Source organism: Triturus cristatus, chromosome 11 (assembly GCF_964204655.1).
Source record: "Triturus cristatus chromosome 11, aTriCri1.1, whole genome shotgun sequence".
Lineage (NCBI taxonomy): Eukaryota > Metazoa > Chordata > Amphibia > Caudata > Salamandridae > Triturus > Triturus cristatus.
The window spans coordinates 117325893-117351705 of NC_140594.1; the positions used below are offsets into that span (position 1 = coordinate 117325893).

At 48.7% G+C, this 25813-nt stretch overlaps 1 protein-coding gene across 2 annotated transcripts in view; it reads right to left on the reverse strand.

The window, feature by feature from the left end:
• The window catches only part of SPECC1L (sperm antigen with calponin homology and coiled-coil domains 1 like), a 613771-nt gene that overhangs the window by 357091 nt on the left and 230867 nt on the right, over window positions 1-25813 (reverse strand). For both annotated transcript variants that reach the window (XM_085634686.1, XM_085634685.1), the window contains 2 exons: window positions 17709-17782; window positions 13776-13951 (listed from right to left, as the gene is read on the reverse strand). In XM_085634686.1, the coding sequence (XP_085490812.1) occupies window positions 13776-13951; window positions 17709-17782 (250 nt within the window). The remainder of the gene's footprint in view (window positions 1-13775; window positions 13952-17708; window positions 17783-25813) is intronic.

Here is a 25813-nt window from a genome sequence, read left to right on the forward strand (position 1 = left end):
ATGTAGTGTACTCTGAAGTGCAATGTCTGTGAAGGGAGATTAGTCTGTCTAAGTATATGCTACTTGAATAGCACAAACCTAGGCGGTGGAGCGCGGAACAGGGTCAAAGGCAGCAATACAGTCAGCGAGTGATTGGAGAGGTACTTGGGTTCCGGGAGGAGACGTCTAATATTACTGCATTGTGCTGTTGTGTTCCTTAAAAAAGTGCGTCTACAACTCTTTCCTGAATTAGAGCAGAGGCAGTCCTGATGGATACAGGGATGTTTATCCAGATCATTGATGCATAGATGAAGATTGTCTACTGTCTGTTTTATTTATTTATTTTTAGAGTTTTTGGTCGCCAGTCTGGTACGCGCACCCATTTAGCTTAACTACGTGTGTTTGAATATGACTCTAAAAACCATCTCATTGCTCAAATGGATGTAATTTCTGATATTAATATGGTTCCCTCGTCTTCATTGCTTGATTTTGCTTGCGTGAGTGTCACTCAGTCGTTTAAATGTCCCTCGTAATTAAACTGAAATTACGAAAATGTTACACATAGCATTCTAAACCTCTGGCAGCTATGTGGAGGGAACACAAGGATTTCTACAGCAAAAGTAGCAACCCACTCGGCTGAATACTTAAAATAACAAGCATTGGCATAGCCAATAGGTCTCGCCTTTGGGACCTTATAAGTGTTTAGTCATGCAACAGTTGCATAACTAAATACTTATAAGGTCCCAAAAGCGAGACCTATTGGCTATGCTAAGCGGCCGTGCAAGTGATCGCGATTGCGATCAAACATCAAAGCGGCCACGAAAGTGAAAGTAATCGCGGTCTAGCGCGGCGCGCGCGCCAGCACACATGCACTGTGTCTGTAGCTCTAGGCTGGCCTGGTAGCACTTTTTGGAGCCCTCTCGAGACCTAAAAAAACGTGTGACCTGCGTGTACAGGTTGTTATCAGGTGGCACGTAAACCCGGCATGCCATTTTATGAGGAGTGACTCACTAGAACATATGCAAATCTCTCCAGCAGGATCATTAACCACCGGAGATATCCAACTCTTTATACCCTAGAAATTGCTGGGATACAATGATCTATGCAGCAGGTGCCCTTAAGAATTTGAAAACGTAGTCTGTAACCTTAAGGAAGTCAAAGGATGTACTCGCGCGTTTATCCTTGATTCCAGTTTCTGTGAGGCAGATTAGAAGCGTAAACGGCCAGTCAGACCCCGCCCTCAATGACGGCTCCCTTAGTAGCTCCTCCCAATTTCTGCTGCCACCCCATGACCCCATGTTATGGGATCTTAGAGCATTTTTAATTCCCGGCACTGGTGACTTGTGAAGCAGCAGGTAGGCAGCGGAGGATGAAGGTAATGAAGGCGGGAGTGAGTGAAGTGGGAGAGATGGAGAGAAGAGGCGGAGGGGGGGGGGGGGGGGCAGGGTCCGTGAACGTGCGAGGCCTCACGTGCGCAGCCACTTCCAGACGCCTAGGAAATGAGGGCTCCTGGGGGTGCCGCTCGCAGAGCGTGCACCCCCGGGTAGCTTCGGGCATATGGTATGGCCCTTTAGACAGGTAGGCATCTATGATTGGCTGGAACGTTATCGGCGCGAGCTGCGCTCTCCGAACGTTCTATGTGCGACGCCTAGCTTGTGGTGAGGTAGGGCAACGAATTTTGTCGTCTCGCTGGGTCGTTAAAGAAAAATTTGTGCTTCATTTTGCGGCGCAATGGATTCCGCCGCCTCCGTTAAGGAAGCGCTGCGGGTTTTATATGAGGCGGGCAGGGAGGACTTGCTAATCCCTGGTGTATTGAGTGAGGCGTGGGTCGGGCTGGAGCAGCGGGGGAGGCAGGCCTCGAAGGGCGTTTCCGCCGCTGTGGCAGCCTGCATTTCGAGCGATGTTTCCCCAGAGCTGGCAGGCAGCGCTATGAGCGCGTTAAGAAATAACTCACCCCCGCCGGTTCGGCCGCCTTCCAGGTCGTCTTCTGCCAGTGTAACCAGGAGGGGGAGGGGCCGGGCGCGCACACGCGCACTGTCCTCTCAAGTCAATGGGGGAAAGAGCCTGGTAAAAAGACGAGCCGGAGGGACAGTGAAGGGCTCGCTAGTTGCAAAAAATGTGGTAAGGGCTCCACCAAGTGGCCAAACTGAAAATAGGCCCATTTTAAAGGAGCTTAATATTAATAAACAGGTAAAAGACATTGGTATTTTTGGTAAACACGCCAGGCAACAGGACATAATGTCAGATTTGAGCTTGCAGGATAGGGATTTATTGCCAGTTATCGCCAGTAGTCAAGGCGATACCATTATGGGAGGGCACAAATCCCAAATAGAACAAGTTTTTTGCCCTTTGTTGCCGCCAACGTCTATTAGCAATGAGGAAGAGCCTGCCGTTGTTGTTACAAATGACATGATTCCCCCTTTCCAGTTGGATTCTCACAGGGTGTCTGATACCACACGATTGGCGTCCATTCCACAGCCTGACCAACCAGGGCAATGGGTGTGGATTCCTCAAGAAATTAAGGATAAAGACAGGTTGTCGAAACTTCGCAGGGGATCCTCACTAACTGCGAGTTCAAGCGGCTCGCAGTTCCACGTGGGCAAACCTCTGCAAGACACAAGAAAGGGCAGTAGAAACGCTACGGTCAGGCTTCCAACGTCCTGCAACGTCAGAAGCAGGGAGGAGGGAGATTTTTCAGCGAAATTTCCCACGCCGCTGGACGACACAAGAACTGCATATTTTAAGAAAGTTGTAAATTGGAGGGAGTTTGATGGGGGTATAGGCGATGGGGCACAGCCGAGTTGCAGTGGTAGGAGCGAAAACATAGGGGGAAATGGGGTGGTAGTTCCTGAACAATTTATGGATGATGACGACTCTTTGGAGGAAGGGGAAATACTGGAAGGGGACAATGTACTGGGAGTTTATCAAAATGTCCGGGGGAAAGAGGGGGGGGGTTGTACTAAAAATTTGTCTAGATTTTATTTCTCGCAGAATAAAATAAACGAGGGCACCCAGCATGGATCAGTTTCAAGGCAGCGCAAGGGAGTAAAGAACAGATCAGCGGCTGAAGAGCAGGCGCAAACTCAATCAGGTGAGGTGCATACGCTTTTACCTGCAAAACGCATAAGGGTAGATAAGGGAGTGGGTACTGATATCGAACACAGTAATTCAACCACTGTAAACAAGCGCACACAAGTCCGGGGTGAGACACATGATTTGATTAACAACTCCAAAAGTATAGCGAATGCGGATGATAGGGAAAAATCAGAGTCAGAGGAGAAAGCCACATCGAAATTTAAACGCCTACCGTATATGGGTTTTTCTATGCCCCTGGGCGCACATCTTAATAAGTCTACTAAGGATAAGATATGGAGGGGAGATTTTATTGATGTTTTTAAACTCCTTCACAGGGAAATTCAAGCGAAGGAAGGTTCAAAAGAGGAAGCATGGGAATTGTCAAAAAGGCCCAGGGTACCCACAAACATAGATACATGGACTTCAGCCTTTCTCATTTTCGCCAGTGTATACTGCGAAAAATTCCCGGATAGATCGGTGTCACTTTTTAAATACTTAGACACGATTCGAAAGGCAGCTTCGGAATTTGGGGGATACTCGTGGCTACACTATGACGAAGAATTTAGGGCTCGATTAGTTTTGATGCCGGAAAAACCATGGGGAGAAGTTGATAATGAGCTTTGGGTACAATGGATGTATCCCCAGCGGCCCCCTCCTTCCATGCACACGGCTAGTGGTTTAGCGGTCGCTTACCGGCCCTTTCAGAACAGACCCACTCCGGGGGGGGTGGGTAGTTGGGATAAACAACAGTCATCCATTTCCGGGGCTTGCTGGAATTTTAACAAAGGGTACTGTGCAAGGAACCCCTGCAAGTATAAACATGAGTGCTCGAAATGCGGAGGTAAGCATGCAGTCTTACAGTGTTTCGGGGAACACGCAAATTGGGGATCTAGTTTTCAAAACAGAGGCAGAGGCTTCACGTTTCAGTCTGGAAACAAGGGCTTCTACGCCAATCAAAGTGGACATCCTATGTGAATGGTTACGTTTTTACCCCGATTCTCAAGAGGCGGCCTTGCTAGCATGGGGCTTTAGGGAGGGTTTCAAATTAGGTTATCAGGGTCCACGTTGTCGCCGTTTTGCTCTGAATTTAAAATCTGTTGACGCCTTTCCACAGGTAGTAAGGGAAAAACTGATGACTGAAGTCCGGGAGGGTAGGATGGCAGGGCCTTTTGACTCATGGCCCCTGGATAATCTTATTGTGTCCCCTCTGGGCGTGGTCCCTAAAAAGGCCGCTGGAGAGTTCAGAATGATTCAGCATCTTTCATGGCCTTTAGGTGGCTCTATTAACGATTTTATTTCCAGGGACGATGCTATGGTACAATTTGCATCAATTGATTCAGCCTTCGAGATGATCAGGAAGTCAGGGGAATATTCTGAGTTAGCAAAATGTGACATCAAATCGGCCTTTAGATTGCTACCTGTACATCCCTCTGATTTTTCCTTGCTGGGAATATTTTTTGAGGGAAAGTTTTTTGTTGACAAGGCCCTTCCTATGGGTTGTGCCATATCGTGCAGACTATTCGAAGCCTTTAGCTCCTTTCTTCAGTGGTGTTTTTCATTTACCACAGGACACACGGGGGTAACACATTACCTAGACGATTTTTTGTTTATAGGCACAGCCAACTCTCAGCAATGCAAGAGAGCTATACAGGATTTTGAAAGTCTGGCCAGAATTTTAGGGGTACCTCTAGCGGAGGACAAGACAGAAGGTCCCGCTTGTTGCCTTACGTTCTTAGGCATTGAAATAGATACTACTAAAATGCAAGCCAGATTACCGCAGAAAAAGATTCAAGAAATAACTAAACTTTTGGAGCACGCTCGTTGGGCAGCGAAGCTAACTTTGTTGGAAGCCCAATGCTTATTAGGCCATCTAAATTTTGCATGCAAGGTCATTCGTGCAGGCAGATCTTTTTGCAGGCGTTTGGGCTTTTCCATGTCTGGTCTAAAGCTTCCTCACCACAGAATTAGAATAACGGCTCAGATGCGAGCAGACTTTGTGGTTTGGTCGACTTTCTTGTCAGATTTTAATGGCATAACTCTCTGGTCTCTAGATGAAGATTTTATCTGGGAAATGCAGCTTTTTTCCGATGCTTCTGGGGCCAACGGCTTCGGCCTTTTCTGGGAAGGAAAGTGGTGTGCGGAGCGTTGGCCGGCCAGATGGGTTACGGAGAAGAAAAGCATAGCCTTTCTGGAATTCTTTCCTTTAATAGTGGCTCTGGCTGTGTGGGGAACGAAGTTGTCAAATAGGACAGTCGTGTTCAACGTAGACAACAGAACAGTGGTTGATTTGATCCATGGTCAAAAACCAAAAGATAAGCACCTATTGAAGTTGTTGCAGATTTTCATGTTAGGCTGTCTTAAGTTTAACATTATTTTCAAGGTGAGGCACATTGCTGGTATTTCAAATAACATCGCGGATGCCCTATCTCGATTTCAGTGGGAGAGATTCCGTGGCTTGGCGCCAGGAGCAGACAAGCGGAAGACTCCGATACCCAGCGAGATCTGGAATCTGGTGCTGTGAATATGTACCATCTCATCGAGTTCTCTTTAGCAAAGAGTACAAAGCTGGCTTACAGACGAGCTTGGCTGGAGTTTCTAGACTCAGGTGCTGATTTCAGAAGTTTTGATGGGGTGGGTTTAGAACAGCGACGAAAGGATGTGGTGCAGTTCATTATGCTTAACATCCACAGGGGCATTTCTTCTACTACTATAGCCGGTAAGCTAGCCGGTATTTCATTTTATGGAAAATTTTTCTGGGGCTACGAACCATCCGCAGGCGAAATGGGAAGAAGAATTCTTCAGGGCTGGGCTAAGACAAAAAAGAGAGGTTCATACAAGAGAGATCCTATATCCTTACAACTGTTACATAAAATAGTCACTGTACTACAAGAAGTTTGTTTTTCCATATTTGAATGTCATTTATTTAAATTGTGCATGGTTTGGCTCTTTTTCGGGGCTTTCAGAGTCTCCGAGTTGCTGGGCAATGTAGCGAACAACGACATAAGGAAAGAAAGCATATCCTTGTTACATTCAAACATAGAGATTTTCCTTCAACATTCTAAAACAGATCAGATGGGAAAAGGTGCTAAAGTAATATTGCAGGCTGTTGGCGGCTTATTATGCCCCGTCCAAGCATGGCTAGATTTTTTGGCAGTTGGTGGGGCAACTACGAAATTTATTTTTAGACATCAGAATGGGTCGCAGCTAACTGCCTTTCAGTTATTGTCCGTTTTACGAAAGGTATTACTAAAAGTGGGCAGGGATCCAGCCAGGTTTGGTACCCATTCCTTTCGTATTGGGGCAGCATCGGAAGCAGTGAGATGGGGATTTACTATCACCGATGTTAAAAAATTGGGTCGGTGGTCATCAGATTGTTGCCTGCGTTATATTAGAAAGTTGGATGGAGACAGTTAATGTCGCGGAATATTAATTGTCTTTTCTTTTAGGTTGGGCAACAAACTCAGCAGATCATCAACATAGAATCTGGATGGTCGGTCATTCGTTCATCAAATGGGCAGCCAAGCAAGCAGAAAAACGGCATTTTGGGAAGAATTTGGGTTTTTCTTCCGAGGAAGTGCTTTTGTCCTGGTGGGGAAAAAGTGGTATGAGATGGGGACAGTTTTTACCTTTGATGAGCGAGTTATCTGCACACAACAAGCCAGATGTGGTCATCTTGCACCTGGGGGAAAACGATTTGGTACAGTTGTCGGGATTAGGGCTTTTAATTGAAATGAAAACTGACCTTGCACTCTTTTTGAACACTTGGCCTAATACACAGTTGGTGTTAACGGCCCTAATGCCTCGCAGAATATGGAGAGGGGCGGAAAAATTTACTGCCATGGAGCGAGCAAGGAAGAAAGTCAACCGCGAAATGGAACGTTTCTGTATCCTTAATAGTATACATTGGCTTGTACATAATGAGATAACCAAAGATGACTATCAATTTTTCAGGCATGATGGCGTACATCTATCTTTCATTGGCAACGAGATTTATATTTTAAATGTAAGAGAAATGATTTTGAAGTTTTTGAATGTAAAAACATGGTGTTGATTTACGCTGTTGAAGCGACAGCGTTTTTTCCTTGTTACAGTTTTTTCTATAGTATAAGAACTGGTTTTTAGATTTCCGGCGTAAGTTAAGTTGTTTATCGCTCTCCCCCCCTTTTTTCTCCTCTCCCCTTTCCTCTCCCATCCTCCTCCCCCCTTTTTTCTTCTTCCTTATCAACCCGATATTTTTACGAATGTCATAGACAATGTTTTTTCACTACTTAATAATTCACTGTTTGGCGACAGTTGTTTAGATTTTCTGTTTTCTCAAGTACTTCTGGTTTTTTGGAAAATTCTATTTTAATAAATATTTCCCAGTTTTAGCGGCTGTGGTGCTCAGGAAGCTTTCAGAACGTTTTTAAATATGTGGCCAATTTAATATACATGGAGAGAGAAAAAGGTTTTTGGGGGGGGACAGGAAAAACGCCTGAGTAAGGGTTTTTTCCTGGTGGCAGAGTTGGAGGAGATCAAGACAGGCAGGAAAGGTTTGGGGGCATTAGGAATAGCTTCGGGCAGAGGAAAGCAGGGAGAGAAATTGGAGGCAAGAGTTAGGCAGGAGATGGAGTTAGGGGTTTGGGGAGGAGGATTAGGCTGAACAAGGTGGGGTGGTAGTTGTACAGGGATATTGACTAGGGGCGGGGGGTGTTAGTTCGGAATATGTTTGATTATGACTTGATGCAATTAGATATCGTATTTGCCTACCTGTCCAATAAAGCGGCCTTTTACCCCATTTTTGAGTCTGGGACATGATTTATTGCCCGATGAGGGCTCCTGGGGGTGCCGCTCGCAGAGCGTGCACCCCCGGGTAGCTTCGGGCATATGGTATGGCCCTTTAGACAGGTAGGCATCTATGATTGGCTGGAACGTTATCGGCGCGAGCTGCGCTCTCCGAACGTTCTATGTGCGACGCCTAGCTTGTGGTGAGGTAGGGCAACGAATTTTGTCCCACCCTCCCACCCATATTATACACAAAAAAAAAAAAAAAAAAAAAAAAAAAAAAAAAAAGGGAGGTTGTCGCTTGGACAGGTGGCAGAGTTGGAGGAGATCAAGACAGGCAGGAAAGGTTTGGGGGCATTAGGAATAGCTTCGGGCAGAGGAAAGCAGGGAGAGAAATTGGAGGCAAGAGTTAGGCAGGAGATGGAGTTAGGGGTTTGGGGAGGAGGATTAGGCTGAACAAGGTGGGGTGGTAGTTGTACGGGGATATTGACTAGGGGCGGGGGGTGTTAGTTCGGAATATGTTTGATTATGAATTGATGCAATTAGATATCGTATTTGCCTACCTGTCCAATAAAGCGGCCTTTTACCCCATTTTTGAGTCTGGGACATGATTTATTGCCCGAGGAATGGACATCAGATGCGACCCCGGGGTCGCCCACGGCCCTGTGGGGGTGCGATGACAGCCTGACAATCCGATCCAATAAATGAAGATTAGATCTAAAGAGGGTCCGGACAGCTCACGCTATATCCACACCAGCGAAGACAGCTGTTTAAGCCCCCAGCAAACGCAGAAGGGCCCCCTCCAGGGGGGACGGCGCAGGAGAGCGCTCCCGTGCCAGAGATATATATGCTAATGAGACGCTAATAGCCGGCACCTGGAGCAGCCGGGGGTTTGCCAGGTAATCCGTCTGTTTATTGTGGTGAGGAGCATGCAGAGGGGGCACGGAGGAGGGCGCATTCAGATGCCATCGGACGCGCTAGGCACTCCCAGAGCAATCTCGCTCGAGCCCTCGGACTTAGCTGTAAATGGTACGCGAGAGCACATTTCCCAAGACTGCCTCAGTGTGCACACGGCGCCCGTGAGCGTCAGGGCAGCAAACATGCTTTACATTTGACGGACAGCTCGCTCACTGCCCGGGCCTCGGTGGCTCCTGTGGTACTGACGTCTAATCAATACACCTTCGCGACACTCCATCGCTGCGGTGGAAAAGAACCGGCCAATCAAAAGTATCCTCTGAAAGAACATCTCACAGCCCTCTGCACAGAGCACAGGCACACATGGAGGCCGTCACCGGATGACACCACTCACAGACCACTGTACAGGCACACATGGAGGCTGTCACCGAATGTCACCACTCACAGACCTCTGTTCAGGAACACACGGAGGCCGTCACCTGATGACACCACTCACAGACCTCTGTACAGGCACACATGGAGGCTGCCACTGGATGACACCACTCACAGACCACTGTACAGGCACACATGGAGGCCGTCACCGGATGGCACCACTCACAGACCTCTGTACAGGCACACATTGAGGCTGTCATTGGATGACACCACTCACAGACCACTGTACAGGCACACATGGAGGCTGTCATTGGATGACACCACTCACAGACCACTGTACAGGCACACATGGAGGCTGTCACTGGATGACACCACTCACAGACCACTGTACAGGCACATATGGAGGCTGCCACTGGATGACCCACTCACAGACCTCTGTACAGGCACACATGGAGGCCGTCACCGGATAACACCACTCACAGACCTCTGTACAGGCACACATGGAGGCTGTCACTGGATGACACCACTCACAGACCACTGTACAGGCACACATGGAGGCTGCCACTGGATGACCCACTCACAGACCTCTGTACAGGCACACATGGAGGCCGTCACCGGATGACCCACTCACAGACCTCTGTACAGGCACACATGGAGGCGGTCACTGGATGACACCACTCACAGACCTCTGTACAGGCACACATGGAGGCCGTCACCGGATGACCCACTCACAGACCTCTGTACAGGCACACATGGAGGCCGTCACCGGATGACACCACTCACAGACCTCTGTACAGGCACACATGGAGGCTGCCACTGGATGACCCACTCACAGACCTCTGTACAGGCACACATGGAGGCCGTCACCAGATGACCCACTCACAGATCTCTGTACAGGCACACATGGAGGCCGTCACCGGATGACACCACTCACAGACCTCTGTACAGGCACACATGGAGGCTGTCACTGGATGACACCACTCACAGACCACTGTACAGGCACACATGGAGGCTGCCACTGGATGACCCACTCACAGACCTCTGTACAGGCACACATGGAGGATGTCACTGGATGACACCACTCACAGACCTCTGTACAGGCACACATGGAGGCTGTCACTGGATGACACCACTCACAGACCTCTGTACAGGCACACATGGAGGCCGCCACTGGATGACACCACTCACAGACCTCTGTACAGGCACACATGGAGGCCGCCACTGGATGACACCACTCACAGACCTCTGTACAGGCACACATGGAGGCCGCCACTGGATGACACCACTCACAGACCTCTGTACAGGCACACGTGGAGGCCGTCACCGGATGACACCACTCACAGACCTCTGTACAGGCACACATGGAGGCCGCCACTCACAGACCTCTGTACAGGCACACATGGAGGCTGCCACTGGATGACACCACTCACAGACCTCTGTACAGGCACACATGGAGGCCGCCACCGGATGACACCACTCACAGACCACTGTACAGGCACACATGGAGGCCGCCACCGGATGACACCACTCACAGACCTCTGTACAGGCACACATGGAGGCTGTCATTGGATGACACCACTCACAGACCACTGTACAGGCACACATTGAGGCCGTCACCGGATGACACCACTCACAGACCACTGTACAGGCACACATGGAGGCCGTCACCAGATGACACCACTCACAGACCACTGTACAGGCACACATGGAGACTGCCACTGGATGACACCACTCACAGACCACTGTACAGGCACACATGGAGGCCGTCACCGGATGGCACCACTCACAGACCTCTGTACAGGCACACATTGAGGCTGTCATTGGATGACACCACTCACAGACCACTGTACAGGCACACATGGAGGCTGCCACTGGATGACACCACTCACAGACCCCTGTACAGGCACACATGGAGGCCGTCACCGGATGACACCACTCACAGACCACTGTACAGGCACACATGGAGGCTGCCACTGGATGACACCACTCACAGACCCCTGTACAGGCACACATGGAGGCCGTCACCGGATGACACCACTCACAGACCACTGTACAGGCACACATGGAGGCCGTCACCGGATGACACCACTCACAGACCTCTGTACAGGCACACATGAAGGCGGCCACTGGATGACCCACTCACAGACCTCTGTACAGGCACACATGGAGGCCGTCACCGGATAACCCCACTCACAGACCTCTGTACAGGCACACATGGAGGCTGTCATTGGATGACACCACTCACAGACCACTGTACAGGCACACATGGAGGCTGCCACTGGATGACACCACTCACAGACCCCTGTACAGGCACATATTGAGGCCGTCACCGGATGACACCACTCACAGACCACTGTACAGGCACACATGGAGGCCTTCACCAGATGACACCACTCACAGACCACTGTACAGGCACACATGGAGGCCGTCACCGGATGGCACCACTCACAGACCTCTGTACAGGCACACATTGAGGCTGTCATTGGATGACACCACTCACAGACCACTGTACAGGCACACATGGAGGCTGCCACTGGATGACACCACTCACAGACCCCTGTACAGGCACACATGGAGGCTGCCACTGGATGACACCACTCACAGACCACTGTACAGGCACACATGGAGGCTGCCACTGGATGACACCACTCACAGACCCCTGTACAGGCCCACATGGAGGCCGTCACCGGATGACACCACTCACAGACCACTGTACAGGCACACATGGAGGCCGTCACCGGATGACACCACTCACAGACCTCTGTACAGGCACACATGGAGGCGGCCACTGGATGACACCACTCACAGACCTCTGTACAGGCACACATGGAGGCCGTCACTGGATGACAACTCAAAGCCCTTTGTGCAGGCGCAACCGGTGGCTGTCACTGGATAACAACTCAAAGCCCTCTGTACAGGCGCAACCGGTGGCTGTCACTGGCTGTCACAACTCACAGACCAATGTACAGGCGCAACTGTCACTGGATACCGCAACTCAAAGCCCTCCTCCATACAGGCACAACTGGTGGCCATCGCTGGGTGACACAACTGAAAGATCTTTGTACAGGCTGTCACCGGATGCCACAACTCAAAGACTTCTGTAGAGGCACAATTCCTGACTGTTATTAGATACCACATTTCAAGACTTCCGCACAGGAACAAATTGTGTCTGTCCACTGGATGCCACATCTCGAAACACTGCATACGGGCGCAACTGTCACTAGGTGCCACAACTCACAGACCGCTGCACTTTCAAGGTTCTCAGCTACCAAGACCAGTGGTCAGCCCCAAAACACCCTTGAACCTTCGCAGGCGAGAAATCAACAGCTGCTGATGATCCTCACTTGGCGCTCTTCAAGGGTAACTGTGTGCAGGCAAAGAGCGGTGAATGGTTGCAAGTTTACATGAAAAACGAACAAATGAGTAAAAGCGCAATAAAAAGGTATACGTGAAATTATGTATACAGATGGTGCACTTATCAGACAATGACCTGGTGATTGTACACAACCCAGTGATATAATGTAAGTCAGTGCTGCAAAGAGTCAAGCTAGTATAACTTTGGACTCCTCTTTGACCCTGAACTGTTACTGATTCTAAATGACCTGCAGACATCGATGGTCCTCGCCGTGATCCTGTCCGGCACTGGGCAAAGCCAGAGGCTCACCTTATCCTTGGTCTAATAAGGAACCAATCATTACACCTGCACTAGCAACACTTCAGTGACTGCCAGCTATCAAAGAGTCTCCATCAAAGATCTCCATCTTGGACACAAAGCACAATGTGGCCCAGAAACAAACTACCTTGAGAAAGCTACAGAGAAAAGTTGCCTTTGCGTCTTTGAAAACGGCCACACTAAGACACTTGGGTGTCTATGAAACTAACCGCGCATGCGGACTTGAGTGGCTCTCAGTGCAGTCAGGCCTTTCATGCTGACTTGAGTGGCTCTCAGTGAAGTCAGGCCTTTCATGCGGACTTGAGTGGATTTCAGTGCAGTCAGGCCTTTCATGCTGACTTGAGTGGCTCTCAGTGAAGTCAGGCCTTTCATGCGGACTTGAGTGGATTTCAGTGCAGTCAGGCCTTTCATGCTGCCAAGAGTTGGTGCCTCAGCAGACAACCCTTCAACATAGCCATGACCTGGTGCCCCTGATCTCTTTTTAAGTGGGAGGTTATGATTAGCTGCTAGCACTGTGCAAAGCAGATCACACTAGCAGACGAGATGCAGACAGGGTTGCTCTGGAAAGCCAGGAATCAGGCCTTCCTCGTCTGCGTACCCAGGGTCTGGAACAGTAAACAGATATCCCTTAAGGCCACCCAAAACCTCAAATTAAGGAAAAGGGGGAAACCAATTGATTCACATAACATCTCGTTGCCGAAGACGGTCCCTTTCCTCCCTCAGAACCTAGCGGCTTCTCTCCTGTCTGCCCTGCAAAAGCTCTGCTTCAATGCCTATGCGCCTTTGATCCTGTACAGCTCTCTATTGCCTCCAGCTAGGTTTGTACTATCTAGATACCACATACATGCATATCTACATACATGCAAAGCCATTAGCAGAGTGCATCTGCAACGTAATCTCAGCAGCTGGAGCAAACAAATGTGTGCACTGTTTTGGCAAAGGAGAAAACCTTAGCGATAAGTTCATGATGGTCTGCGTTCAGACGGGGTCCACATACTTGCGCGATTTGGTTTCGTCCAGTTCCTTGGTAAGCCTTTCATTCTTTTCGATGGCTTCATGCAACCGGCGCTTTAGGTCACCAATCTCCTCCTGGGCTTCAGATTTGATGTCATTTGCAATCACCACAGCAGTCTGTAGGTCTTGCTGGAACTGTCGCCACTCAGCAGACTCCTCCTGCAGCACCAGAGAGAAACAAGTACGGTAATGAGGAGAAAAAGACCACTCAACAACAGACTCCAACTCAGCACAACCCTACAGAAAAACAGCAGAAGAATCAATTGCTGAGAGGAATCACCCTCTTAGAAAGGCCACTTCCAGGCAGGAGGCTTAGAGAGATAATCATGTGTACGCACATGGGGAGCTGAAGAGACAGCAGCCCGTCTGCAGAAGTGGGAACAGCATGCCGGAAAAAGCGACAAAACCCACTAGTCTGAAGAAGTCCGTGGGCTCAGTGAACTGCCTCTGGGTGTACTGAACAAATACAAGAAGACATGCAACCTATGAGCAGGTCAGCCAACACTGCCATGAATAGCCCACTTGATTGACACGCCCAAAACAGAAACCATTCCCATGAAATCACACAAATAGGCAAGAGTACAAACTAGCAAGTATTTTAGTGATGAGAAGTGGTGGTGCTAAAGAGTTAACGTGAAAGACCCTGATGGTTAGGAGGTCTGGGTTGACACTGCAAAGGCTGTGTGCTAAAACAGTGTGGGTCAAGGGCAGGGGGTGTGCACCTGGGAGCATTGGGACCCTTCTAGCTGAGAATCAGACAGCGATCCCAGCACTCTACACAGAAGAGCACAGCAGCTGCTATTCACTTCTCTGTAATAGACAAAGTGTGGTGCTCCAGGAAGAAAGGGAGGAAAGCCAAGAGGAAGTGGGAATAGGTGACAGGATGACATGGTTTATTGGACATGTCTGACTGGAATGAGGGAGGGAAGCCCCGAGTGAAAGGAGGAAGACAGAAGAGTGAGTGGCTCGGGGTGGAGGAATTGGGGATAGGCAGCCGGTACGTCACTTTTATTTCTTCATTTTACGAAAGGCTCGGTGGGATCAGTTGGTATTTGAGGTCAGGGACATAGACAACATACAATTAAACATGTGTCAGTACCAACAAAGCGGTGTGTTCAGAAAGATGACTTGACTATCTCATCTCTCCCAATACACCCCCAGATGAAAACACCATAAAGGCCTTCAGGCACGGGTGTGCTTAAAATGCGACTTGCCTAAAATGTGGAAGGTAAAGAAAAATAAACACATCTACAAAAAAGCTTCACAAAATGTTTCTGAAGTAGAAACAATGAAAGGCCAAAGATTCAGTGTTCAGGAATTTGTGCTCAAAAGAAAAGAAAAATTAACTGGTGGCTAACTGTTACCATACTGTTATATTATCGGATCTGGAGCAGCCTTCGTGGTCAACATGTTGTAGCCCACTACTTGTACCTTAAGTCCGTTCTAAATATCTTTCTTTTTTCGTTTTTTAAGATAAAGATTAAAGAATGCGCCTTTGCTGTTTTAAGAAAGCTTTAATTAGCAGCTGTCAAGTAGACAAAATAGTTTAAGGAAAAAAAAGAGTTCTCATAAAAAAGAGCTCTGAGACTCTTCTCTCATATGAAGATACAGCTTTCAGAAATAACAATTATACAGTGCATAATTGGGTGTTTAGAAGCGGTTGCAGGGCAACATGTTTGGAGATGCAAAACTCCTGAAAGAAATAAGGTAATCTAATTGAAGATATTCTCTTTAACAACCTCTCGGCCAAAGACCATAAACTGCTACTATGTGGTCCTCAAGGGCTTCCTGCTTTGACGTGTAAAAGAGTAAAGACTTCCAGTCAGTCAGCCTAAGGAACTTTTTTCAGTTACAGGTAAGAGCGCGGACAGGGACACTGACGGACTGATCAGCCCTTCCAAGTACCACGCATCAGGCGTTAGACTAATGCATTTCAGTGGGGTGGTACGCATCATCGTACTGAAATGCAAAGTCATGCATTATAGCGCCTGGTCAGCTGTGAAGCTGGAGTGCTGCTATATAAGCTGCAGTGGAAGTGCACGGTGCGCGCTGCTCCTGGCAGGCTTGAGGGCTCTGGTTCAAGCTACTAGAGCTGCACTGTGCTACAGTTTAACACTTAACGCACTGGACACCGCTAGCCATTAGAAATCACTGACGTCACGATGGCTACCGAGACATTATGAGTAGAGCGAGGCACTTGAATTTAAGGCAGTTCTGTTTCTGTGGCACGAGCAGAACCCTGCCGAGGCCCTTTGTGTACCCGCTGGCACACACTGCTGCACAGGCAATATGGCAGAGAGCTCGCCGCTACAGTGCTCACACATAGTATCCCAAAGCCGGGCCAGACCCCACCGGCCGGGACTAAGAATGTGTGTGTGCTCAGAATTGAGACAGATTCATAAGGTGTGAGGAGTCATTGCTGCCAGGAGCCGGCTCGCCAATTTAACTGCCCCGTGCAACTCTTTTCCCACGAGGAATGCAGGTCATTTTGCGGACTATGGGTAAACCTGTTCAAGTCCTTACACCTGCGCCTGTTTGTCTGTGTTGGTCCTGTGAGTGGGCAGTAAGTGCGTGTCAGGCAGGAACGAAGAAAGGGGCAGGTGATAGAGCTGGAAATAGGCAAGTGCCCGGCTCTCCGGGACACACTTAAAATGCCTTTCAGGCGAATTGCCGTGGCGCCGGCTCACCGCCCTCGAAAGAAGTATGTGTGCCCGAGTCCAGTATATTAGTTGGTAATAGCTGCACTTATAATAAAATTTGCGGCGTGTGCTCTCTAATCGAGCTGCCTGCCCTTGTACTGACTAAAACTGTGCACTGCAGTCACTGTCTGTTCTGCTCGTTTTTTTCAGCTACTACGTTAGCGCACAACTCGTTTTAGGTTGGGGTTTGTCTGCTATTTAGAGCAACTATGCGAGTCACCTTATAGAGTGGTGTGCAGCTATCTCCCCAGCCAGGCCGGATACATGCTGCACCAGGCTCATTTAGATCAACTATGTGTGTTTGAACACATGATTGAGCCAATCTCAATGCGCAAATGGGTGTAATGTCTGATATGTATGTTTCCCTGGTCTTCATTGCTTGATTTTGCTTGCTAGAAAGTGTCATTTATAGTTGTTGAAATGTCACTCATAATTACACAAAAATTATGAAAATGTCACTCACAGGATTCTGAAGCCTTGGCAGCTATGTGTGATGGCAACAGAAAAGTACCTTCTGCTAAAAACCAGGTTAGTCTTTCGTATCCCTGTGTTCTAAAGTGAAACTGTACACAGTGGGTGGAGGATAAGTGCTGAATTTCAGGCTCTCTTCAAGCTCCAACCCACAACCATATATGGCGCAGAGGTGCAACCACCAGAATGAACCTCGATGCAGCACACAGGGTCTTTCCCTTTGGTTATGGCCAAGTGGGAGAGGAGAGAGTTCCATACGAATGGACATTTGTGCAGGCGTAGGGGGTATTAAACGCCCTTTAGGGGGTGTATGTGGTACAGTTTAAAGGTTTGCCTGAGCCACACACCAAACATCTGAATACACAGTGTGCTCTGTGGAAGGGCCTGTGGGGAATAGGAGCTCCATTCGGCTTCTGTCACTCTCTGGCTAGGGCAGCTTTCATTCAGAGGGTGATTGGGGAGGTCAGTTTAAGTCCCTTGTTTTAAAAGTGGCTGTAAAGGAAATTGCAACGGAACCCCAAAGGTGTGGGGTGCTCAACTGCATTTCTATGGTTTTTTCTAGACTTAGGGGTCGCAGATGGCTAAGCAACGGGTCATGCAGAACTATGATCGCCTCTAACGTGGAGGGGGGAAATGGCAGTGGACGGTGCTGGTATTCCCTCTCATGTCTGGGGCTTTTTGACAGCAGCTTGGTGTTTCCTGGCCCAAAGGGCTCAGTGTTTCCTGACCCTAAAGGTTAGACGTACCCGCAGCTTCCTGTTCAGCGTTTTGATGTCCCGTTCCATGTCATGCTTTTGATCTTGCAGTTTTTTAACTGTATCTGAAAAAAACAAGGAATATAAAAATTATTATTTTACTTAGTTCTTTGCAGATTTTCATTCTTATAAATTAGGGACCAACAACAGCTCTGCAGTTTGTATTGTTTCAACAAGAACAAGCGGGGCACGTTACATTATTAGCTGAACAAAATCCATAATGTGCACCCGTTACTGTGCGAGTCAGACGGTCCAGGTACTGCCTGGGCTAGTAAAGCTAGAGGAGGGACTCCAGACACAGATCAATGATTGGATGTAGAGAAGACAATGAAAAGAGCTGTGCGTTGCTCCTATCTCACCTTTAACTCTCACATATCTAAACGAAAAACAGAACTTACTACAAATACATCATACAGCACCCTTAAGGCGAGCACCGCTTGGCGAATATAAAATGCTGCTGGGAGCGACCTGCACTCACTGTGTCTGCTCACCCTGCCTTTTGTCCTCCGGCAATAGGGGAATCAGAGGACTCAATGTCACCAAAGACATCCAGTGCTCCAGGCCTGAGATTCTTTTAACCCACCGTCTGTTTCATGTGTGTTAGCTGAACTGCACCAACTCTGGGAACACGTTAGGTAGTTTTGAAAAAGCCAGCCCTCGACCCTGGGTGACATGGGAGCCTTACGCGCCAGAGTTGCCTTGGAGACGTTGACCATTCTCTAGAATGAACCGATAACACAACGTCCACTTTGGAGCCTGGCCGGATCACCGTCGCCGGGTGTTGCTGCTAATTATCGTTATATTAGGGGTACTAACTCTGACCCCCCCCCCCTCCCCCCTTCCCCCTCCTCCATCTGAGGGGAGAGGCTCAGCGCTCTAGGCCAAGAGCACTTGTCTAGTCATTCACGACAAAAAAAAAATCCCATGCCCCCCGCCACCTAATATTGTAGCGTAGAACCTGTTCCCCGACCACAATGATATGAAGTGCTAAATAAATCCTACAATAAAGTATAATCGCGCCATGACAGTCAATACCAATCCTCAACCGAGCAGACTGGAAGTTCAGCTCGCATAACTTGACCGCAATAGGTATTGATCCCTTGTAAAACGGTTAGATCCCTACATACTAAACAAAAATCCCTAAATATGTCCTGAACCCGCAACTGTTTCCATAAGTCATAACCCCGGTTGTAAAAACAAGTACCAGGAACAGGGCTTTGGTACTTGCATGATGAAACGTGGGCGCCCTCCAGTGGCCGCGAGGAGCCTGTCCAGAGACAGCTTCTACGCAGTGTATATTGGTCAAGGGCAGCATATACCCCCTGGCTTTGCCTGAGTCAGTGAGAGTTCGGCAGGTGGGGGTACCGAGGAGGGGGCACAGCGCTCTCACGGGCAGCACATGCAGGCAGGTCCAAGGGATGCCAAGGTGACCAGGGGACGCTATAGAACGTAGCTCCAGTGACTTCACAAAGGGATGACGTCAGGATGCGCGCACGAACTGTGACGTGCTGGCGGAGACGTCAGATCGCGCGCTCGCAATCCTGACGCAGGAGGGGCAGGCTCGCCCTCCGCCTCTCCCAGAGCAGAGCAAGCACGGCCACCATCATCTCACTGCAACCCACTCCTCGTGTCTGCTTGCCCCTATGTACCCTCGTGGGCGGAGCGTGTGCTGTACCCTGCTGTGTTTGGTGTCTCCGCCAATGCCCCGTGCACCCATGTGCGGGGGCAGGGCGAGGGCGCGGCCTGCGAACTCTGATTTTGCTTTTAACCCGTAACCCCCCCCCCCCCCAACCCTAAATGTCTAACGCTGCGCTCAATGTGGTCAAACCTGAGTTGTGGTCATCTTGAGCTCCTCGCCTGAGACGCAGGCAAGGAGAAGGCAGTCTCAGAACGTCAATGATTTATTTCACTGCGCCACGTCACGGGGGTTCCACACAAATCTCAACCTGTCACTTAAAGGTCATAGGATAAAAATTCAAGATACTAACTGAGCCTCCTACTGTACTGAGACCTAAACGTATGTTTCGTACACCCAATCGTTTTCCCTCAACTGTCCGTGCCCTTGTATGCGACAGCCACATCATCTCCACCAGCCAAGCAGTGAATTGGTTTAGAGCTGCTGGCCTCATCACCAACAAGAAGGAATTCAATCACATCCACGTATCAAACTTAGTCCTACTGCGTGGTGGAACAAAGCCTTCAACACAACACAAGCATTGGTAAATGCATTAGGTTTCGCCAATGGAATTAATAATAAGCTGTTGGTGCATGCGAAACCTACAAAACAAAGACATCAGAGGTTGACTATCCGACTTGGTTCAGTCCCCGGTGGCCTCACCTAGGGGCATATTAACAAGCCAGGCGATACAATTATCGCCGCTTTAGCGGCAGAAAACTGCCGCTAAAACGGCGATAATGGGCTTGATTATGCTCTATGGAATTCCAATTGAAGCCCATGTTAGATGTCCTTCACATCTAACATGGGTTTCAATTGGAATTTCATAGAGCATATTATCAAGCCCATTATCGCCGTTTTAGCGGCAGTTTTCTGCCGTTAAAGCGGCGATAATTGTATCGCCTGGCTTGTTAATATGCCCCCTTTGAGAGAAAATGTAAACGAGCAATTTTTATATTCAAGAAAAAAATAACAAGTAGATGGCAGTGCTGTCTAGTTCTTCGAATATGAGGCGACAGTGATGCGAGATCCTCACACAGCTCGTGCAGGCACAGTAGTATAACTGCCTCAAACAAAATCATAACATCGAGTTCAAGAACTTAAGCCCACATAAACTGTAGACGGGATCAAATGAAAACTCTTCGGTGGCATTACAATAAAAAGATCGGGAATGTAACACAGCTATTGCAATGCGTGCAGGCGCCACTAAAAGTATTTTTTTTTAAAAAGTGTCACACAACAGTGTTAAGAACACAGTAGTTCGGTTACAAGAATTGATAATAGCCCCCTTTTAATATATATTAAATACTAGAGATTTCACAAACACAGCGCAAGTGCTGTCCAGGCGAAAAATAAAAACTACCTTGAAAAGTCTGAGCAAAAACTTCCCTCATCTGACGTAAGATGCTAGAGACAGTCTGAGCAATAACTTCCCTCATATTACGGGAGATGCTAGAGACACAAAATGGATGAGAAAGAGAACAAGTAAGCAGTCTACACCATGAGAATTTGAAACAAGCTCCTCCAACAACTCAACCCTTATTCTGCAGCACTATTCTGGGAAATGACTTGACAATGGCAAAGCTCACCAATCAACCTCATCCTGCATGTATCTATTTTCAGTATGACCCTTGCCCTCCAGGAATGCACCGTCTTATGCAAATGTGAACATGAGGTCTAGAAGTGCCCCTGGACTCACTCTGAAACTATCAAACCCGGCACCCGAGATGGAAAGTACTCCACACCACTGCTCTCCTTAGCCAGGTCTATAGTTCTCCTCGTTTTTTCCTCTATGTGCTGCATTCTACAGCACACATAGAAAGAGCAAAATGCCTCGGAGGATTGTCTTTGAGCAGGAAGGTGTCCCTTTGGCACATAAACAATCCTGCTTACAACACAGGCACCCTTGCACCCCTGTGCTGGCGCTAGGGAGCCAAAAGTGCGCCAGCGCAAGGCAAGGACAGGAATATGTTGTATAATGTTAAATACGGCGCATTCCTGCTCTTTCACGCAGCGCAGCAAGGTATCTTGCCGTGTGAATTCTTGATCAATCTGCCCCAGGTGTTTTGATGCTTCCAAAAGGAAAACTGGTCTTCGATTATATATGGTAGAGGTGGAAGTATCAGAAAGAGAACAACAAGACCCGGAAAGCACTGGCATTCGAGACTGCCTTTCAGAACCAAGCCACTGTGCATGGAAGGGCATCCGATGTTTCGGCGAGGCACTGTGGGCCTCAGTAATAAAACATCCAGTGAGTCACACTCGCTATGAAACTAAATGAGTGCAGAGATTTAAGATCTGGGCGTCCATCAGCCCTTTGTCTCTGATGAAGAAGCAGACCCAAGTGCTGTAGACGATCATGGATACTGACAAGACTCAAATACATCTCTTTTGCACAGATGAGACTGCAGGGCTCCAGTGCCAGCACCGCTAAGGCATTTGGAGGGTAGGTGAGTAAAGACATATTCACCTGACCATCATTATCTGGGATGAAAGTACCAGCACTGTGGGGACTGATGTGTCATCATACCTTCCTCCTGACTGACCATGTGTATTTTTCGAGCGGACTCGCCATCTTCGTGCGCTCTGGATGTGCTCTGTGATTTTGTTGCTCTGCTACTAATATCTATGAAACCCTGACATGATAGACACGGCCCATACTCTGGCAACATCTCCCTATCATTTAAGGTATGTAACCATTCCTGTGATCACTACACCTTAAGTTAGACATACTCCAGGCATTTGTTATATGATAATTTGTTTGCCTTAGATCTCACATCGAATGAGAGATCATTTACATTGGACACTGAGATTGTGAGGACTCCTACCCTTCATGCCACCTTATAATTGTGTCAGAGAATATGATTTATTAGTAGGTTAATATTTCTACTTTAAGCATTTATGGTGTTTTTATTCACAGGTAGCTTATGATACTCTGGCATCTTTTTGGGTTTACAATATTGGTTTCCAACTTGTTTGACTTCTGTGACACATTCCGGTTCTAATTCTACACACACTTTGCTCGGTGAAAACCGCATGACTATTGTGCACACCCATGTCTCTATCCTTAAACACACATTCATGGGTGAGATAGCATGATTCTCTATTGACTCACTAGGCTCGGCTAGTGCCGTTAGTTAGTAACAGCATCTATTATACTCATTTCTATTTTTTCTGTTCTCCAGACCATTGGTTGTAATTTGTACTGAGCACCCTGCACAGTTTAATAACAAGTGAGAGTGCATCCCTTGCAGATGTCTTTCTGCCACTAAACATGTTACATACAGACAGTGCCCTGATGAAGGATATGTTCAGTTTCCAGCTACATCCGAAACACGCGTCGGCACATTTCTGTTGATCAATGCACTAATGTTGAATTTGAACACTCGATTAATTAAAATATATGTATAGAACTGTTAGACCTGTCAGCCCTTTGGATGGTCCCTCCTCATCATTATTTATTTTGTCCCACTTTTGCCTCAAACCCTGTTTGAATTTTTCCTTTTTGGGAACCACCAGACTTTTTCGTGTTGCTGCAGATTCAGGGAGCCATTTTAGCTACCCCTGAAACTTCTGTCTGAGGGCCTGAAGCACAAAATGGTGGCCACCTGTGACATCACCAGCATCCACTGGAACCTACCAGCACCTTCCAGAACATTCCAGAACCCTGTGACAGTTGGAGGCGGTTTAGAATGTTGGGAAGCTAAGACAGAGAGTTGGCAGTTGGAGCTGGCAGTTGGCACCTGACTGGTGAAGGGTGAGCAGCACAAACGTGAAGGAGGAAGGAGTGAAGCAGCAGGGGTGGAAACTTGTGCCTGGAGTGGGGTCCATAAACCCACCCTTGATACTAGTCCCTACTGACGGAGCCCAGCCTAGAGCCCTGTGTGGGAAGAAGTCAGAAAAACCATCCTGAGGACCTGGACAGCAGGAACAGGCCTTAGAAACAAGAGAACAGCAAGATCCTGACCTGGAAGCTGGTTTCCCTGAAGTCCGACGTCGAGTAGCCTAAGACCTGGAGCCCGAGGTGGAGAAGCGGCGCTGACTGGAAAAGCAGACGTCGTACCCGGAGCCGCCAGAGGTCGAGAGAGGGCGCCGTCAGAGGTCGTGAGGAATACCAGAGGTCGAGGAGGAAGTCACCCGAGGTCGAGTGAGCGGCGTCATCGGAGGAGTGAAGTCCGCCCTCCGGAGTCGTCGGAGACCGAGGTGAAGTGCAACGGAGGTCGGGAGTGAGGATCGCACTCCGGAGTCACCGGAACCTGTGAGGATCGGGCCGGAGGTCGGGAGTGGAGGTCGCACTCCGGAGTCGCCGGAAACCTAAGGAGAGGGACACCGGAGGTCGGGAGTGAGGATCGCACTTCGGAGCCGCCGGAAGTCGACATCGAGGCAAGGCCGGCCGACGTCATCGAATCCGAGGTCGCCATCGGACCGGAGCCGCCCGAAGTCGACATCGAGTAAGACTGCCCGACGCCATCGAATCGGAGGTCGAGATCGAACCGAGGCCGCCGACATCGAGACCGGAGCCGCCTGCCGGCGTCGTCAGAGAACTGACATTGTGCCGAGGCCGCCGACATCGAACCGGAACCGCCTCACGGCATCGACACGACTCCAGCGGCGTCGGAGCATCAGAAAAAGGGCAGTAAGTGGAGTAGAGGGCGCCTAAGGCCCTGTGGAGACCTGAGAGACTGCTCTAAGGGGCTAGGGAGGTGCTGGAACCAACCTGACTGCGCCAGGGGTGAACTGGGACTAATCTAGAGAGGTTGTGTGGAGAGAGAGAGCCAGGTCTCTGGTATTCCCCCCTTGATCTACCTCAGTTTAGGCCTCAGCCTTGTCCAAGCCAGGGAGTAGACACCCCCAAGCCTTCCACATCCCCACAAGCTGTGCCTGGGCCAAATCAGCCCTTAGGAATTCAAATGTGATCTGATTCTATGAGTGTCACTGTCAGCTTTTAAGTATTTATTAGGGGCACTGTATTTATTGTATTTAACCTATTTATTGTTCCACTGTATTTATTGGTCCACAGTATTTATTGATGCACAATATTTATTGGTTACAGTATTTATTGCCTCAGAATATTTAATTGCCTGTATGTATTGCACTTTTATTTATGCCTTCAGTATTTATGATCACCCCTATTTATTGAATCATTAAGCCAGTATTTATTTGATCTGCACTATCCAAAAAGTTTGTATATTGTGATTGTTATTTATTTTATCCAATCGGCAACTAAGAGAAAAAGAAGATAAAGAAAGATATTTTCATAATTTTTACGGTGTAGAGTCGTTTTTGGAACGGATGCACGCATGGTTATTGTTTGGGTATGTCGTATGCTTAGCACGGAGCCTGATTCCTGACCACTCGAGCCAAGCTACCACAGTGTGTCCGGAAGACCACCACCACCCTTTCAGAGTGGGAGTGTGGTTTTCCAACATAAATTGGTGTTCAGTGGTGGGATAGAGCTGTGCCTACGTATACTCAACAATAACTGTGGGTAGTCCATAGGCCTACACCGGGAGTTTTCTCAAAGCGGCCTTCCTAATTGTGGGTTTTTGTTTTTTCCAAATTTACTCTGGTGGTGGGAGGAGGTATTATTAAAGGTACCCCCCTGCATTGTTACTGCAAATACCTGTCCTCTAACCTGAGTGGGCGAGATGGAGTTTGTACTAGAAAATCTAGAAACGTACACTGTGGCCCAACTCAGGGAGTTTTGCCAGCGGGAGGGGGTGTACTGTCCCCCAGGAGCAAAGAAGGGTGCACTCCAAACCAGCTTAAGGGCTTGGGGGGAGGCACGACGGGAAAGCAAGGCTGAGGAGGAAGACAGGGATGGAGAGCCTGACACCGAGGGGGCTGAGATGTACCAACCTGAGGTGGGGAACCTGTCAGCGGGGCCCAGAACCATTTCCAGGAAGGGCAGCAGTGCCTCTAGCGGTGGCTTGTCTGAAGTGGAGTTAACAGACCGGAGGGAGAAAAGACAGCTCACATGGGACTTAGCAAGGCTGGAGAAGGAGAAGGAGGAGCAGAGGATGGCCCATGAATTACGACTGAAAGAAATAGATCTTCAGATCCTGAGAATCGGGGCACAACCTGTTCCTAATGGTGGCAGCCAAACCCAAGAGATCTCCAGGGAATCTAAACCATACCTGCCAAAGGACATAGTAGCTAGCTATGGGGTGGGCGACGATATCGCCAAGTGGCTAGCGGCCTATGAGGTCTCGTTGAGGGCCCATGGGGTTCCAGAGAAGTACTGGGGAGGGGGATTGTACAAGTACATGCCTCCAGCTGGTAGGGATGCTTTATTGGCCCTCGAGGAGGATGAGCACACCCACTACCCCACCATGAAACTGGCGCTCATCAGAAAGTTTGGACTAACACCTGAAAAGTACAGACAGAAGTTCAGGGGTAGTCACAAACTGGGCACACAGAA